Genomic DNA, 15776 nt, shown 5'->3' on the forward strand with positions numbered 1-15776 from the left:
TGAAGCAAGTGTGGGATATGGAGGACCATACATGACTTAAGTATAAATATATAAGTAAATAAATGTATAAATAAATACAGAAATAAATAAATAAATTAATTAGGTAAAGGCGGGCCTAACCGCAGTCTCATGCAGGATTGGTCACTGTGACCAATCCTGCGGTTAGGCCCGCCTTTCTCATTAACATAAGGACACTGAAATCGTAAAATAAATAATCAGGGAATAAATAAATGTGCAAATATATTTAAGACATTTATTTATTTATTTCTATTGTTATTAACGTATTTATTAATTTATTTCTGTATTAATTAATTTAATTTCCTTTTTTATTTATTTATTTATTTCTGTATTTATTTATTTATACATTTATTTATTTATTTATATAAACTTAGATCATGTATGGTCCTCCACAGTGGGAAGAGGTCAAAATTCAGAAGCATACGGATTAATTACTGTTTGATTTTTAACAACCGGTTATGAGCACTTATCAAATGAGACGAGCTAACGCTAGTTTCCTCCTGAGGGTGTTTGTTAGCTAGCAGGATTGTATACTTAACACAAGCTACAAGGTTGCGAAACAATGTTTTTTCTGTATGTTTAACTGCGTTTGAAGAGAAACATGTTTTATTCGCAGTGTCAAAGAGAACTACTTCACTACCCACAATCCTCAGATGTAGTAGTAAAGTCTCTGATAGGTGGAGCTCGCTGTCACCATGGAAATGGCACTACATTAGAATTCTACACTATACACAACATAAAACACAATTTAGTACATAGGAGACACCAACGAGGTTAAATTGCAATGAGGTGGAAGTCACTGGAAAGGAATCATCCAAAATGCTTTATTGGATGTGTAGTTCCTTCCCTCTCAAAAGTAATTTTATATACAGTGTTTTACCTTTACCTTGTTTTTTCTGGTCTCCAATATTCTTTTGCTCCAAATCAAATGTTTTATGGTCAGGATTCGTCTGGTTTCCAAGCTTTAAACTCTTTTAAAATGTTTTTCTGAAACGTCGATGGAGAAAATGAATGAGAAATTGACTTCTGGAATCAGAGCTGTGCTAAAAGTAGGCGGGCATTTTTATGTTCTATTGAATGAGAGTGTGCACAAATAAGGGCAGATCCAAATAAATATCAGCATCCGGTGAATTTCAATGTGGTTTCATAAGGGGAGCTTCTTGGCGGAAGTACATGCTCCACCAAGGGCCTTCAAGTTAAAACTTGGCAGATTCACAAGGCGGATATTCACACTCTGAACAGCAGTAGAGGAGCAGTGACAGGACACAGTTGTCTACAGTGTGTGTGGCAGCGGGTTTTGACTTTAATATTTTATTTAGCTGACAGTGAACAGTGGCCCTTGTTATGTGAAACCACTGTTTGGTTAATGCAGCACTATTGCTATAAATTAAAAAGCTTATCTAATTTCAGTGTGGCATTAAACCCCAGCCTCTAGTATACTCTGTATTTGTGGAACACAGAGGTTAATTGTTGGATTTGCATTTTCATTGTTCTACCAGATAACAAATGCTACTCAGAGTGTGCGATGCTTCTCCACATGTCTGTGCCCGACACAACATGTGGTCCCAGTGAGACCTATTAATGCTGCTTTACATAAATTCTCTTTGAATGATAAAGGACAACGCTGAGGTTTTTGCTGTGATTAATCTTGATTTAGCGTGGCGGAAGGACACGTGCGCGACACTGATGTTTTTCCGAGTGACATCAAACTCCTTTTTACTGCCACTTTGTCCTCTCGCAAGGTGTGACGAGAATTTGTCAAAAGCACTTCACACCCACTGCATTCCTCTGGGTGTTCTGCGGCCTTTTTTCTCCTGACAAATGAGGACACGCACTGTTTAACCCCATTTGAACACTCCCAACTTCTCTATCGGATCTACATGCACGGTAGAATCCAAAGTGATGCGGATTAAGCACATTCTGTACTGTACGTCCCCACAGGACCCTGCTGGCATTGGGCTGTCGAGTAGTTCAGGTGAATCCAAATGCAGAGGACTCGCTCAAGAAGCTAAAACTCCCTAAGAAGTAAGAGTGCATGCTCATATTTACTCTTTTCATTTCATCAGTGTAAGAATTCATATAAACATTACACACTTCAGACTATTTGTGAGAAAGCTGAGACTATGATTGTACTAAAAAGAATGACAGTACCTGAGAAAAGAGATTTTTATTTTAACTGTAACTATAAACATATAAAACACCAGGCTATAGAGGAAATATGTAATAGGGAATCAAAAGGTGTGTGAACCCAGCCAAAGATCATCAAAATGTCAAGTAGTATGAGAAGAAAGAAGGAAAACGTATGAACGATTGTGCTGGTGTAAAGAATTATATCAGGCTATAACCGTGGGTATAGTCCTTGTGCACTAGTGTGTTGATATCTAAATATATTTTCTTTTCCTGATCCTTATCTTCCTGTAGCTATATGATGTCCAATGGTTATAAGCCGTCTCCTCTGGACCTGTCAGACATCAAACTGACTCCAGGTCAGGAGCTGCTGGTGGACAAACTGGCAGAGAACGCGCACAATGTGTGGGCCAAGGACCGGATCAAACAGGGATGGACGTACGGAATTCAGCAGGTACGCTGGTGTGTCCATGAAAACTATTATTTTCTTGAATTTTTGTTTCCTGAGCTTTAAACTTTACTTTAAAGTACAATTGAGGATTGACTTATTGATTGAATGATAACACTTTATTGTCACATCTGAAATGAATCTTGCATCACAGCAGCAGTGCCATTTGCAACTATAAATACAAGGGAAACTGATACATGCATTTAACATCAACACAAAACAGTTAACCATCCTGTAAAATACTTACAAATTTGGGATTAAAAATCGACCTTGTTACAGCACTGGTATATATTGTATATGATAAGAAAAGAAAACAAGAAATATTTTTTCCCTTCTGCTTTCTCCAGCCTTTTAATGTCTTTTCAATTTATTTAGTTTCTTTAAATTACCTCCCACACATCTACCTTACCAGTGTCAGACAGACTGTTTCCTATTTATACGACATGATCGAATACGCAGCAACATACTAAAAGGCAACAACCCACAGAACATATTGTGTAGAACATATATTGTGGTGTGAGTTGGCTGCTAATGATGCCACTAAAAATGGATATAACACATTTCCCTGAAATCTCCTGCTGCATTTCAATTCAATATAAATAATATTGAAAGCTGAAGAAGTTTTTGACACAATTTCTGCAGCGCTTCTGTTGTTTTATTGGCAAAGAATACGGTCACACTTTGTATCCTTATTTACTACATAGATAAAGATTTTTTTTTAACGCAACTTAAAACCTCTTTCTCAATGTTAGGTCAGTTAAGGCTCATCGATTTTGCCTTTTTTTTAGAAATAATGTGGGTAAACATTGTCTTTCTATTACATTATGTTCAATATGTTTATTTGTCACAACTTTTAAAATTGGAAAACTAAAAGAGGGACGTTAGCAAAAAGTAGATAGTTTAGAATAAGATCAGATCGTAACAATACAATAAAATGTTAACTTGTATTTATATTGTAATAGAATGAGAATAAAATAAGAATACTTTGAATGCAGAACAATTTATTTGATTGTTGGTCCATTTAAACAAGAGCTTAAAGAGTAAAGTGATAGAAATATATTTTCGAAAAAGAGTTAAAACACTGGAAAAAATGTTGTGTGTTTCGTGACCTCTGTACAGTTTGTAGATCAAGGCTCATCATTGACAAGAACCAACTGACAAAACTGACCAGAGATTTGGAAAAATGTCCCCTTGTTTCCGCTGAAGTCCATTAATAATGTTAATGCTATTACAGAGCAATTAACAGCCTGCTGGGATTTTAAATTAACTAATACTTGTATTGGCGTGATACTCCATGCTTTCACCTTGGCCCCCAGTGGGAGTGCTCTGAAATGGACATAGGCTCAGGAAACAGAGACAAGTGATGAGTAGCAATAGCCCAATAGCAATAAATGGCCACAGAACTTCTTAATTAGTGGGACTGACAGCACAGTCATGGCAAACATAACAGTTGTATAACTGAGCTGGCTCCCTCATGTCGGATTACAATTGATTAAATAAGCAGAGATGGTTGGGGGGGGTTGGTTTGCTGCAAAAAAAATTAAAAGGCCTCCTTTACTTCCTCTCCCTGCAGGATCTGAAGAGTAAGCGTAACCCTCGCCTGGTTCTCTATGTTCTGCTGGATGAGCGCACCAAGAAGTCAAACAGGGACAGCCTGCGGGAGGCTATCCGAACTCTAATTGGCTACGGATACAACATTGACCCCTCGGACCAGGAAGGAGGTCAGTTTGAGTCATGAAAAGTACTTTCAAATGACATGTTGCATAAAGGAAGATAAGATGATTGTTACAGCTCCGTTGGTAAGGTACTGCTCCTCTGTGTGTTTCTGTCATTCGCCCTGCCCACCGAATTGAGCCCAACCATCTCCTCCAGCGTCATACTTTGTCTGTTTACAAATGCTGTTGTTTTAACCCAGTCTGAGGCAAGCTGAATTATGATTGAACACGCAGCTATGAAGAAAGATGTTAAAATGAATGATCAGGTGATAAGTGTTTCGGTTATAGTAATCAACAGCTGTAGTGATGCGTTTGGCCCGGGACGAATTTGACCACTAGTTGTTTCCGCTGTAGTAGAATTTTGTCAGGAGGCGACGGCGGCACGAAATTTGATGAAAGTGGCTGCCTCGCAATTCTCTATGCAGGAAAATCCCTGCAAGTGTGAGATAAAGGATTCTTCCTCCCACCCTCTATCCACCCGCTATACTGAAACGGATTATGCAACGATCGCCTTACAAAAGAAACATTAATTGCAATCAATGGTTCCATTATTGGTTTTCCTAATTGTTGGAAGGGGTTTCTGATGGTCCTGAATTTACAGTCAACGATCTGACTCGTTGCTTCCCGCGCTGTAGGACAAGTGGCTGAGCGGCTCAGCATCGACAGGGTCCGCTTCTTCCGAGTAGAGAGGACGTACTCCGTGAAGATGGGGAAATGGTACTTTGAATTTGAGGCGGTGACGGGAGGAGACATGAGAGTGGGCTGGGCCAGACCCGGATGTAAGCCGGACGTGGAGCTTGGCACGGATGAGCTTGCATTCGTGTTTGATGGATTCAGGGTAAGCTGTCTTTTGTTATAAGTAATGTCAACATATTCTTGTGCCATCATGCCTCAACGCCAGCGTCAGTCAGTAGGCGGAGGCATGATGTTGTTGGGTTGTCTCATTGTCCGTTGGGTTCTTGTGAACATGATATTTTAAGAATGCAAATTTTGATGGAATCTACTCAAATTCTGATAAAATGTTCAGTCTGACTCACGGATGAATTGATGAGATTTCGACGGTCAAAGATTAAGGTCACACTGACCTCATGTTCTTGAGTCTGATATGTCAGGAACACACTCATTGGGATTTTCATCACATCAGGCCCAAATGTTCACTGCAACTCAAGGATGACATGATTAGGATTTAGAGGTAAAAAGTGGGTGTGAACTCACAAAACAGTCTTATCAACACAACATTTTAGGAACAAGGACTTCAAATTTGTACAAATGTTCACTTAAACAATTTTGGTGATGGAAGGTTACAGACCAAGGTCAATGACCTACAATATAAGTTTTTGCCTCGGAACACATTATCTTAAGAATCCTTAGAGGGAACCCCTTCAAATTTGGAAGACATTAATTAAGAGATTGTGGTGGTCAAAGGTCAAAGATCATGTTGACTTCATATGAGTCTGAAATGAATGTAGACTGAAACTGCAGTGGTTTGTGGAGGCGTACGACCACATGGCTCTAATTATTGCTTTCTTTATCATGTAGAACTGACTTGTCTAATTCTGATACTTCTTAAACCTCAGTCCTCTATATAAACTAGTGTTAAGGCTCAATGTGTAGTTTTTCTCTATATTCCTATAATGTATTTATTTTATTGTGCATAGGGCCATTGTCTGAACATGGGCAGTCATTTGTTTGGGCGGTGCTGGCATGCTGGAGACGTGGTCGGCTGTATGATCAACATGGAGGACAAGTCCATGATCTTCACCCTAAATGGTGAAATCCTCATCACCACCAAGGGCTCGGAACTCTGCTTCACTGACTTTGAAACGGAGGATGGTGAGGAAGTGGATGTGTGTGCGTAAGTGTGTATACTGTGTGTATGGTTACAGAGCCAGTTATAGGAGCTGAAGGTCAAGAGGTGGGTGGCTGATAAAGTGATTGGAGAAAGTGGCCGCATGTCCCCGAGCTCCTCCACTTATTTCTTAATAAAGCCCTCTCATGCAGAGCAGGGAGCAGGAACCCGGGTCGACCATGCTTGGGGTGTGTGTGCAAAATAAGCTTCCAGTAACGAATCACCCTTATTTAATGTGACACAACATTGCCCTTTTACAAAAGCTGGATTGATGTACCCTGCCCTCCTGCTGTCTGTGTTCTTAGAGGCTTTTCAACCTCCCTGTCCTCTTCCCTCTCTCCCTTTCTTTTTCTGCCTCTGTTCTTCCTACAGGGTTTATTCCGGTTTGTAGTCTCGGTTTAGCTCAGGTGGGTCGCATGAATCTGGGGAAAGACGCCAGCACCTTCAAGTACTACACCGTGTGTGGCCTTCAGGAAGGGTTTGAACCCTTCGCCGTCAACATGAACAGAGAGGTCACCATGTGGTTCAGCAAGCGGCTGCCAACTTTTGTCAACGTGCCGAGGGACCACAACCACATTGTAGTAAGGGCAAAAGCAAGGAAGTGCTTATTTCAACCATAGTGTATTTGGTGATTAGATGAATACAAGTACTCTCTCAACTCTTTTCAGGTGACCAGGATTGACGGCACCATCGACAGCCCGCCGTGTCTTAAAGTGACCCACAAGACGTTTGGCACTCAGAACAGTAACGCTGACATGGTGTTCTGTCGCCTCAGCATGCCTGTAGAGTTCCACTCCTTCTTCAAGTGCAGTCCTGTTATCGACATGAACGGCTTGCACGAGGAAGATGCGCTTAAAGTGAAACACAGGTGCCCGCGCTCAAAACCGTGAAGTGAAGCCACACGGCGAGCACATCACTGTTATAACATTTTAAAGTTCAAGTATGGTTCAGTTTGTGTTTGAGTTGAAATAACCTTTATGTGGTCCAAGTTGTTTTCTTTTATTCAGACATTTTAAAAACGCATAACGAAGAGCCAATCAGATAAGGCCAAATCTCTTAACCTTAAGCTGAGTTCACAATAGACAACTTTCTGTCTTTTGAACGGGAGTCGTCCAGTTGTTGTGAGTTCACGCTACACAACTGACTGTTGACAGAAGCTCACACACTACACCATATCTCACCAGGAGAAACCCATAACCGGTGAACAATACTACATCTAATCACATAAACACACGAGACGAGGCCCGGTGAGTGAAGCATCTCCTGCTCTTCGACTGGAGATCTGGTAATCTTGCCGGAAACTGTGAAGCATCATTGACGCATCAGCAAGAGTTAAAGAGTTCACACAGCGTTTACGTCTGCTACAGGCAAAATCCAACAAAAACATTGTGTAGTGTGTGTGATGGGCTTTTACAAAGTAAGGTTAATAGATGCAGAATGGGCCACACTCTCTTCAACCTGCAAAACGTGGAATGTTTCTTCAGAACTATTTATCCCCTACATCCACTTGTACAGTATTCTGTATATTCTTTTGTTAACTGTGGTTTCTGATGCCTTTCATCTGTGTTCCTAAAGGTACCCGCTGCGATCTGTGAGGCACAGTGAGGAAAGCAGACGGGTGGACTACGGCACCATCACCATGGTAACGTACTTACTTACCGCTGGTGGGGTTCATTTTTGTGTTCAGTGTTGGCTAACTCTGGTCTATTACAGTACCATCATTCAGTGAGGGTCTTCGCTGGTCAGGACCCTGCCGGGGTGTGGGTTGGATGGGTTACCCCCGACTACCATTACTACAGCAACAATTTCAACCTCAGCAAGAACAGATCGGTGACTGTGACCCTGGGCGACGAGCGAGGGCGAGTCCACGAGAGGTGAGAGAGCGCTTTGGTTCCAATGAGTGTTAGGCTAATGTGTGGCCATCAACCATCATGTATGAGAGGAAGCGATTGAGGAGCTCTATTCCCACTCTGTCAGTGTGAAGAGGAGCAACTGCTACATGGTGTGGGGAGGTGATGTCACCAGTGCCGCTCACACCTCCAGTCGCAGCAACGTGGACCTGGAAGTGGGTTGTATGATCGACCTGGCAACCGGCCTGGTGACGTTCACCGTCAATGGCAAAGAGATTTCCACAACCTACCAGGTACTGAGCGACCACATGGGGAGGGGGGGCATAAGATAATCGTGAATCATAATCGAGGTAAAAGTTTGAAATAATTCTGATATTGATTTAAAGTCATATCGCCCAGTCCTCATTTTATGTAAATAACTGTGTTCTGTAAAACTCTACGAATGAACATGCAGTAGCAAGAAACCTCTTCAAGAACTGTATTTAAGATATTTTAATGCTTTCTAGTATCTTGAATTTTAGACTTGATTCCGTGATGGTTTCTTTAAGCTTGCTTGGTATTTGGCCACTTCACCATTCCTGTATCTTCTGCCATCTGTTAATATACTGTATACTTTCCTCACTCCATGTATCCTATAACAATCACCGCCTGTCTCAATGTCTGTCCACCCTGTTGTTTAGTCCATCTTTAGTTTATTTTGTTGACCTTGAGAAAAATACATTTTGAGTCCTTTCCAAACGGTGCGCTGACATCTTTTGTTGGAATTTCAGGCTCAGAGTTTTGCTGGTTCAGATGTTCTCTCTGAGCCAAATCTTAAACAACTTTTCCAAGGGTACAATCTTCTTATGTTCCCCCCTCACTGAAATTCTGTGAGAGGCTTCATCCAGAGCTGAGTCATCCTGCCAGCCGACACTGGCAATATCATGCATTAATACACACACGCACACACACGCACACACACACACACACACACTCTCTCACACTCTCTAAGTAGAAGGGTTTCATGAAGCATCATTAAGCTGCTTTTCGCAAGTCATGCTCTCCAGCTCAAGGATTTGATGTGCGCTTCCTGTTTGGACCTTTTTTATGTACCTGCTGCTCTTTTCTCTGCAGGTGGAGCCGAACACAAAGCTCTTCCCTGCTGTGTTTGTGCGACCCACCAGCCCGAACCTCTTCCAGTTTGAGCTGGCTAAAATAAAGGTGCAGTCCTCAAGTTGTTCTTTCGCAACAGACCTCGCTGCATAAGAATTATCTGTAGCATCAGACTATTGAGCAAGAAACGAGCCGAATTCGTACAAAGACCATGTTTTAAGATGCAGTCCACCACAGGGGAGCTGCTCACAGTAGTTGCTCCAGGAAGGTCTTTCTTCTCAGTCACTTTATTTGTCAATGTAAAAAACAGGGGAAGGATACAAGGTGCGCAGCGGTCCCCAGCGATTCAACAAAAACAAAGAAAAGCCTCCAGGCTAATGTAGAAAAACATACATAATATGTAAACAATCAACCATGAATAGACAATACAAGTTAATCAAAAGAAGAATGAATGTTTGAAATATCAAAATATGATAAAGAATAACAGGTCTTTCATCCGGTTTGAAGAGAATAATTCTTCAATGTAAAACAGTGTGCTCTCTTCTTTTTATTGTTGGGGTCGAGTGAGATCTGAAAAGTTAATATCTCTGCATGTTTGTGCTGGAAGGAGAAAGATGAGATTATATGACTAAGCCAGAGAAGAGAACTTGCACTGACACAATTACAGACAGATAGTGATTCTACCTCTTTATTCAGTGAAAGTAGTTTGTAAGAGTGTGGAGGTTGTGGCGCTCAATGAGTCTACAGAGCTAACAGGGATTAACACCGATATTCACTGACGCCCTCTCCAGAATTCCATGCCTCTGTCATCGGCCATCTTTAAGAGTGAACACAAGAACCCGGTGCCCCAATGTCCGCCCCGCCTGGACGTCCAGACCATCAACGCGGTGCTGTGGAGCCGCATGCCCAACATCTTCCTGAAGGTGGAAACGGCCAGAGTGAACGAGCGGCACGGCTGGGTGGTGCAGTGTGTGGAGCCCCTGCAGATGTTGGCTGTTCACATCCCCGAGGAGAACCGGTACAAATGAGAGGACCTCTGTTATTTATCACATCAAAATGCCAGAGTGAAGTGTATTTTCTATTTGACATCTTTGTTATGTCTCCACTCCGGCTGCTGTCAGTGGCGATTCCGTCCCATTCTTGTGAACATAACATCTCTAGAATGCCTCGAGGGAATTGTTTCAAATTTAATCATAACGTTCAGTCTCAAGGATGAACTGATTACATTTTGGAGGTCAAAGGTGAAGGTGACCTCACAAAATCTTTTTATTTCTTGTGAATGCCGTTTTCTTCGCCTCGAGAGAATCTTTTCAGATTTGGCACAAATGTTCACTTAGACCCACAAATTAACTAATTAGATTAAGGTGGTCAAAGGTCAAGATCACATAATATGAACATATCTCAAGTCTGCCTTTCAGGAATTTCTGTCTCATGTTCATTTAGACGGATCAACTGATTAGATTTCAGTGCTCAAAGGTCAGAGGTCACAGTGACCTCCTCAAACTGCTCTGGTTGGTGGAGGCTAAAAATCCTAAGGCAGCAATTCTAGTTAAGTGAATATTTTGTAAAGTTGCTAAACGGTTAATTGATTAATATTCATAGATGGAAGAGATTATTAATTAGTGAAAAGCATCACAACATACCAGCCTGGTGAGGTCTATTGTTATTGCACCGCCACATACATTATCATACACAAAGCTAAATGGATTTTGTCCACAACATTAAAGTGTGTTTTAAAACACTTTTGTTCTTTCCTTCCCAAGGTGCGTGGACATCATGGAGCTGTCTGAGCAGGAGGACATGAGGATGTTTCACTACCACACCCTGAAGCTCTACTGTGCCCTGTGCGCTCTGGGCAACACCCGCGTGGCCCACGCCCTCTGCAGCCACCTGGACCAATCCCAGCTGCTGTACACCATCGACAACCAGTACCTGGCGGGCATGTTACGTGAGGGCTTCTACAATGTTCTGATAAGCATCCACCTGGAGACCGCCAAGGAAGCCCGACTCATGATGAAGGACGAGTTCATCATCCCCGTCACGGCCGAGACGCGCTCCATCCGTCTGTTTTCCGACGCTTCCAAAAAGCACCTCCCGCCGGGCGTGGGGCTCAGCACCTCGCTCAAACCACGCCTCAACTTTGCCCCGCCCTGTTTCATCAGCAACAAGCGGGAGCAGCATCTGTACAGTCCCCAAATCCCGCTGGACGCTCTGAAGGAGAAATCCATTTCCATGCTGACGGAGGCCGTTCAAGGCGGAGGGCACCACATCCGAGATCCCGTGGGAGGGGGCGTGGAGTACCAGTTTGTGCCAATCCTGAAGCTCATTAGCACCCTGCTGACGATGGGCGTTCTGGTGAGTGAGGATGTTCATAAGATCCTGCTGCTCGTTGACCCCAATGTGTTCCGGGAAACACACGAGGAGGGGGTCACAGGGGCCGCAGACAAAGAAGGAATTAAGGGGGCAGAGGAGAAGGCGGTGGAGGCTGGAGAGGAGGAGGCAGCCAAAGAGGCTAAACAGCCAATCAAAGGGCTGCTGGAGAAGAGGCTGCCGGAGCCCGTCAAACGACAGGTAATAACCAGCGATGTGTTTAACCTGAATTCAAACCAGCGAAAGGTAAATCTCCAAAACGTGTCAAATCAATGAACATCATCATCTACAAGGGCCAATTCACTATGTAAAGACCAACACAGCTGTGCTCTCAATCACATGCTCCATAAGGGCTCCACTGTAATGGACCCATTCAGAAGTTAGTTACACATGAAATGGCTCCGTCTGCATTTTGAGCAAATCATCTCTGGGGTAAAAACGTCTCTTTAATAAATGAGCTAATGTTAGTGTGTATTCCTAATGGACCCGGTCGTAGCAGCTGCGTCTCTTCCGCGCAACAGTGATGCAACCGCACGTGTCGTGTGTCTCCTCCCCTTTGTCGGCTCCGCAGATGTGCGAGCTGCTTCACTATTTCTGCGACTGCGAGCTGAAGCACCGCATCGAGGCCATCGTGTCGTTCTCCGACAGCTTTGTCTCGAAGCTGCAGTACAACCAGAAGTTCCGCTACAACGAGCTGATGCTGGCCCTCAACATGTCCGCCGCTGTGACGGCGAGGAAGACCAAGGAGTTCAGGTCGCCCCCTCAAGAACAGGTGAGGTCAGGCTGCAGCTGCCCCTTTAAGGATTTAAAGAAACATGCAGTCATTGCGCAGTCTGTGGTCGCTACACATTTCATACACGCTGTCCCTCACTAATGCTTCCCCAGATCAAAAGTACAGGCGACATTGACCTCAAATACGTTTTCAATTTAATATATAATATATATATATGGAATTCATGCTATGTTCAACTTTCAGTCACGGCAGATATAAGCATCCAGCTCATTATCCGTACCGCTTCCTGACAGTTGCAGGGGAGCCAATCCCATTGGACGAGAGGCAGGCTACACTTTGAAAAGGTCGCCAGTCCACCGCGGTGCTGACGAACAGAGACGCCTGTGGGCAATTATAAGTCTCCAATTAATCTGCGTGTCTTTGTAGGAGGAAGCAGACAGTATCCGAACAGACACTGATCAAACCCTTGTCTTGCTGTGACGTGACAGTGCTAACCACTGCATCTCCGTGGGGAAATCAGCAATAAACCAAATTCTTCATTTAAGTGAAGCAATGCAAATCCGTGCATGTGTGCTGTGAAAATGACACAACACTTTAAAATGCTGCCGACACCGCAAAGCAATTTGAAAAGATATGAAGATGTCAATCGAACATCATATGCAAACCCCCACACACTCCTGAGATGATCCCTGATCAGCCAAAGCGTGCGTGTGTGTGCGTGCGTGCGTGTGTGTTTGTTTGTGTGTGCAATATTTAAATCTTTTACCCACTGCTCCACTATCGCATCTTTACCCCAACAGCTTTATAAATAGGCGTGTGATTCTCTTTGTGAACTCTCACGTCTGTGGCCTTGTTGACGCTCATGTGAGATAAAGGTAATCAGGCGAAGAGAGTAAATACCAAGAACTGTGCATCATCCTGAGCTGATTTCAGGAAAATACACACGGGTCTAAAATTGACTGAACACAAAAAAAGCCTGCCAGCTCGCTGCCTCAAATGACGCATGTAACTAGATAATTCCTTACATAACTTGTGTAATTTTCCACATACATGGCTAATTTCCTTCCCCATCCTTAGATCTCATTTGGATTTTTGCAAACTGTATTCACACATTTAGCCCGGAGAAGCCGAGCCGGTGCCTGAGTTGTAGCTGAAAGCGCTCTCTTTGTGTGTATGAGTGTATTGAACAAAGCCTGGAGGCGAATTCATCATTTTCGTCTGTGGTGTCATTGCTCCAGTGAGAGTGCACACTCAACTGCACGCACACACACATGCGGTATCCCTCCAGGGTCACAGCTGGGGAGAGAGCTCTGGGAGAATCAGCTGTTTTCTCTTTCAGTGAATCTTGATGACATCACATCATGCTCAGATAACTCTTGAATATACCGTTATAATTTCTTTCAAATATCAGACATGGGACAAGGCTAATTTTCACTACTTTGTTGAGACAGTTTTCTGAACTCATGTGTGTTCACGTTGCAGATCAACATGCTACTGACCTTCAGTATGGGCGAGGACTGTCCGTGTCCAATCAGCATCCAGGAGGAGCTTTACGTTTTTCACAACCAGCTGCAGCTCCACTGTGGTGAGATGCCAAAACTTTGATGAGCAGCTTTATCGGTTATGTTGATTATGAAACATGCATTATTCGATTTTAACATAAACATTATTTTGTTGTTCCAACTGATCTTGTTTGAGCTGGACCTTCAGATTTTGAATTTTTGTCCAACCCAAAATAACAGTTGTAAAAAGTGCAACGGAGATGGAGTCTGACCGAAAGAGGGGTTGGTCCTGGTCTGAATCAAACAGAACCATGATCCTGATCGTTTGCAGTGTGAAGACTAACAAATTACAAGAAGTTGAGACAGCATTAAACAACAGAAGAAGAATTTACATCAGCTCGCAGGACTGCTTGAAGTCTTCACTTCAGACACTGTAATGTTTGAAGGACAAGGACGTTCACTTCAATGGTAGTAATAATGAAATGAAAAAAGTGAACTGGTACATTTCTCCATTCAAACGGAACGGTTACCTTTTGTCTATGTATTTTTTTTTAAAACCTTAGCAAATACAAAAGGTGAATTAACACATCAGGCACACGCTCATCTATAAACCAGTCAATGTGAAGTTTTGGTAGGCCGAGCCTGCCCAGGTTATGAGAACAGGACGTACATGTTTCATACGAAAGTCTTAATTTCGCTCCCTAAATTGCAACGTGAACTTGTCACGGTTAGGTGAAGGGCCGGTTCGTTCTGTCATGGTAATGTGGAAGTAGATGGACCGAGGAGCAGAGGTAGTTAACAAAAAGAGTATTTAATATAAAAAGAGGCTTTAACTAGACAAACACAAAACATAAACACTAAAGAAGTGGAAAAACTGGAAAGACAAGAACACAAGGACAAAAACACAAGGAAGCTTACAAGAGGCTCATGAGATCAGGACAGGGCAGGAACACAGGAAAGGACAGCACCATGGAACATCAAGAACATCAAGAATGAAAGAACAATCCTACAAGTACAAAGGGAAGGACAGAGACTTATATACACAGAGGGAAGGCAGGGCCAATTACACACAGTTGAAACACATGAGGACTGGGAAGACAATCACCGACAGGAAGTGAAGACAGACACAACACACAAGGAACAGAGACTACAAAATAAAGCATGAAACAGAAACACAGAGTGCAAACATGAAAACAACAGAGATCTAACAGATAAACAGAAAACACTTACAAAATTAAGCCTGACAAATACAATCTAAATTGCCAGACTGTTACAGAACTAATGTAAACAATATATCAAAGACATGAACCTTGGTTTGGCCCAGCAGGTATGAAATGATTTTAGAGATAGAAACAAAACCTTTTCCATTGAGAAACTAAGAACCAATTGTGTGTTTTTGCCTGAGCTGCTATTGTTTTCAACTTTAACTGAACTGCTGATTTCCTTTCCCCCTCTCTCCCACTGTCTCCTGCCATATGAATTATAATTCAATGCCTCTTGGTGTTTTAATAAATAATTGAACTGCCCAGCCCTCCATGTAACTATTGACCTCATGGCAGTCTCAGCTGTGCTGCATAGTGTCGGTGTGTCGTGGCTTTCTTCAAACACAATGCAAACAGGAGATACTGTTTATGACATACGACTCCTCGTATGCACACGACACGACTAACCCCACAGGACGGCAGGCTCGGCAGAGATATTGCTTTAATACGCTCCCTGTATTCAGTGTGTATCTTTGTGTTGTATAGGAATCCCTATGGAGGAGGAAGAGGACGAGAAGTATACATCTTTCAAAGGTCGCCTCCTAATGCTGGTGAGCAGGATTAAAGGCCAGTCGCACAAAGCGGAGGAGCCCACGGAGAAGGAGCAAGCCGCACCATGTGAGCAAACCCCTCTTTATTTGTTATTTTGAAAGTACTGCTGATGCTGTAAAGTCCTGGGTAGTAAATAAATTCCAAACAGCCTTAGGATGATTAAATATTCATGTTCAAATTCAGAGTCTGTTTAGAAAAACTCACACCAGGCGTGGTCTTGTGACCATAGCAACGTACCAAGACAGCAGCAAGCGGTGA

At 42.8% G+C, this 15776-nt stretch overlaps 1 protein-coding gene across 1 annotated transcript in view; it reads left to right on the forward strand.

The window, feature by feature from the left end:
* Positions 1–15776, forward strand: part of LOC133962055 (ryanodine receptor 3-like) — a 31138-nt gene extending 15362 nt beyond the window's left edge. Inside the window, exons 14-30 of the mRNA XM_062397490.1 lie at positions 1960–2043; positions 2440–2599; positions 4167–4314; positions 4944–5146; positions 5967–6141; positions 6530–6738; positions 6826–7025; positions 7733–7799; positions 7871–8031; positions 8135–8300; positions 9121–9207; positions 9891–10117; positions 10863–11670; positions 12041–12241; positions 13685–13787; positions 15453–15584; positions 15748–15776. Coding sequence (XP_062253474.1) covers positions 1960–2043; positions 2440–2599; positions 4167–4314; positions 4944–5146; positions 5967–6141; positions 6530–6738; positions 6826–7025; positions 7733–7799; positions 7871–8031; positions 8135–8300; positions 9121–9207; positions 9891–10117; positions 10863–11670; positions 12041–12241; positions 13685–13787; positions 15453–15584; positions 15748–15776 — 3160 coding nt within the window. The remainder of the gene's footprint in view (positions 1–1959; positions 2044–2439; positions 2600–4166; positions 4315–4943; positions 5147–5966; positions 6142–6529; positions 6739–6825; positions 7026–7732; positions 7800–7870; positions 8032–8134; positions 8301–9120; positions 9208–9890; positions 10118–10862; positions 11671–12040; positions 12242–13684; positions 13788–15452; positions 15585–15747) is intronic.

Source organism: Platichthys flesus, chromosome 10, assembly GCF_949316205.1.
Source record: "Platichthys flesus chromosome 10, fPlaFle2.1, whole genome shotgun sequence".
Lineage (NCBI taxonomy): Eukaryota > Metazoa > Chordata > Actinopteri > Pleuronectiformes > Pleuronectidae > Platichthys > Platichthys flesus.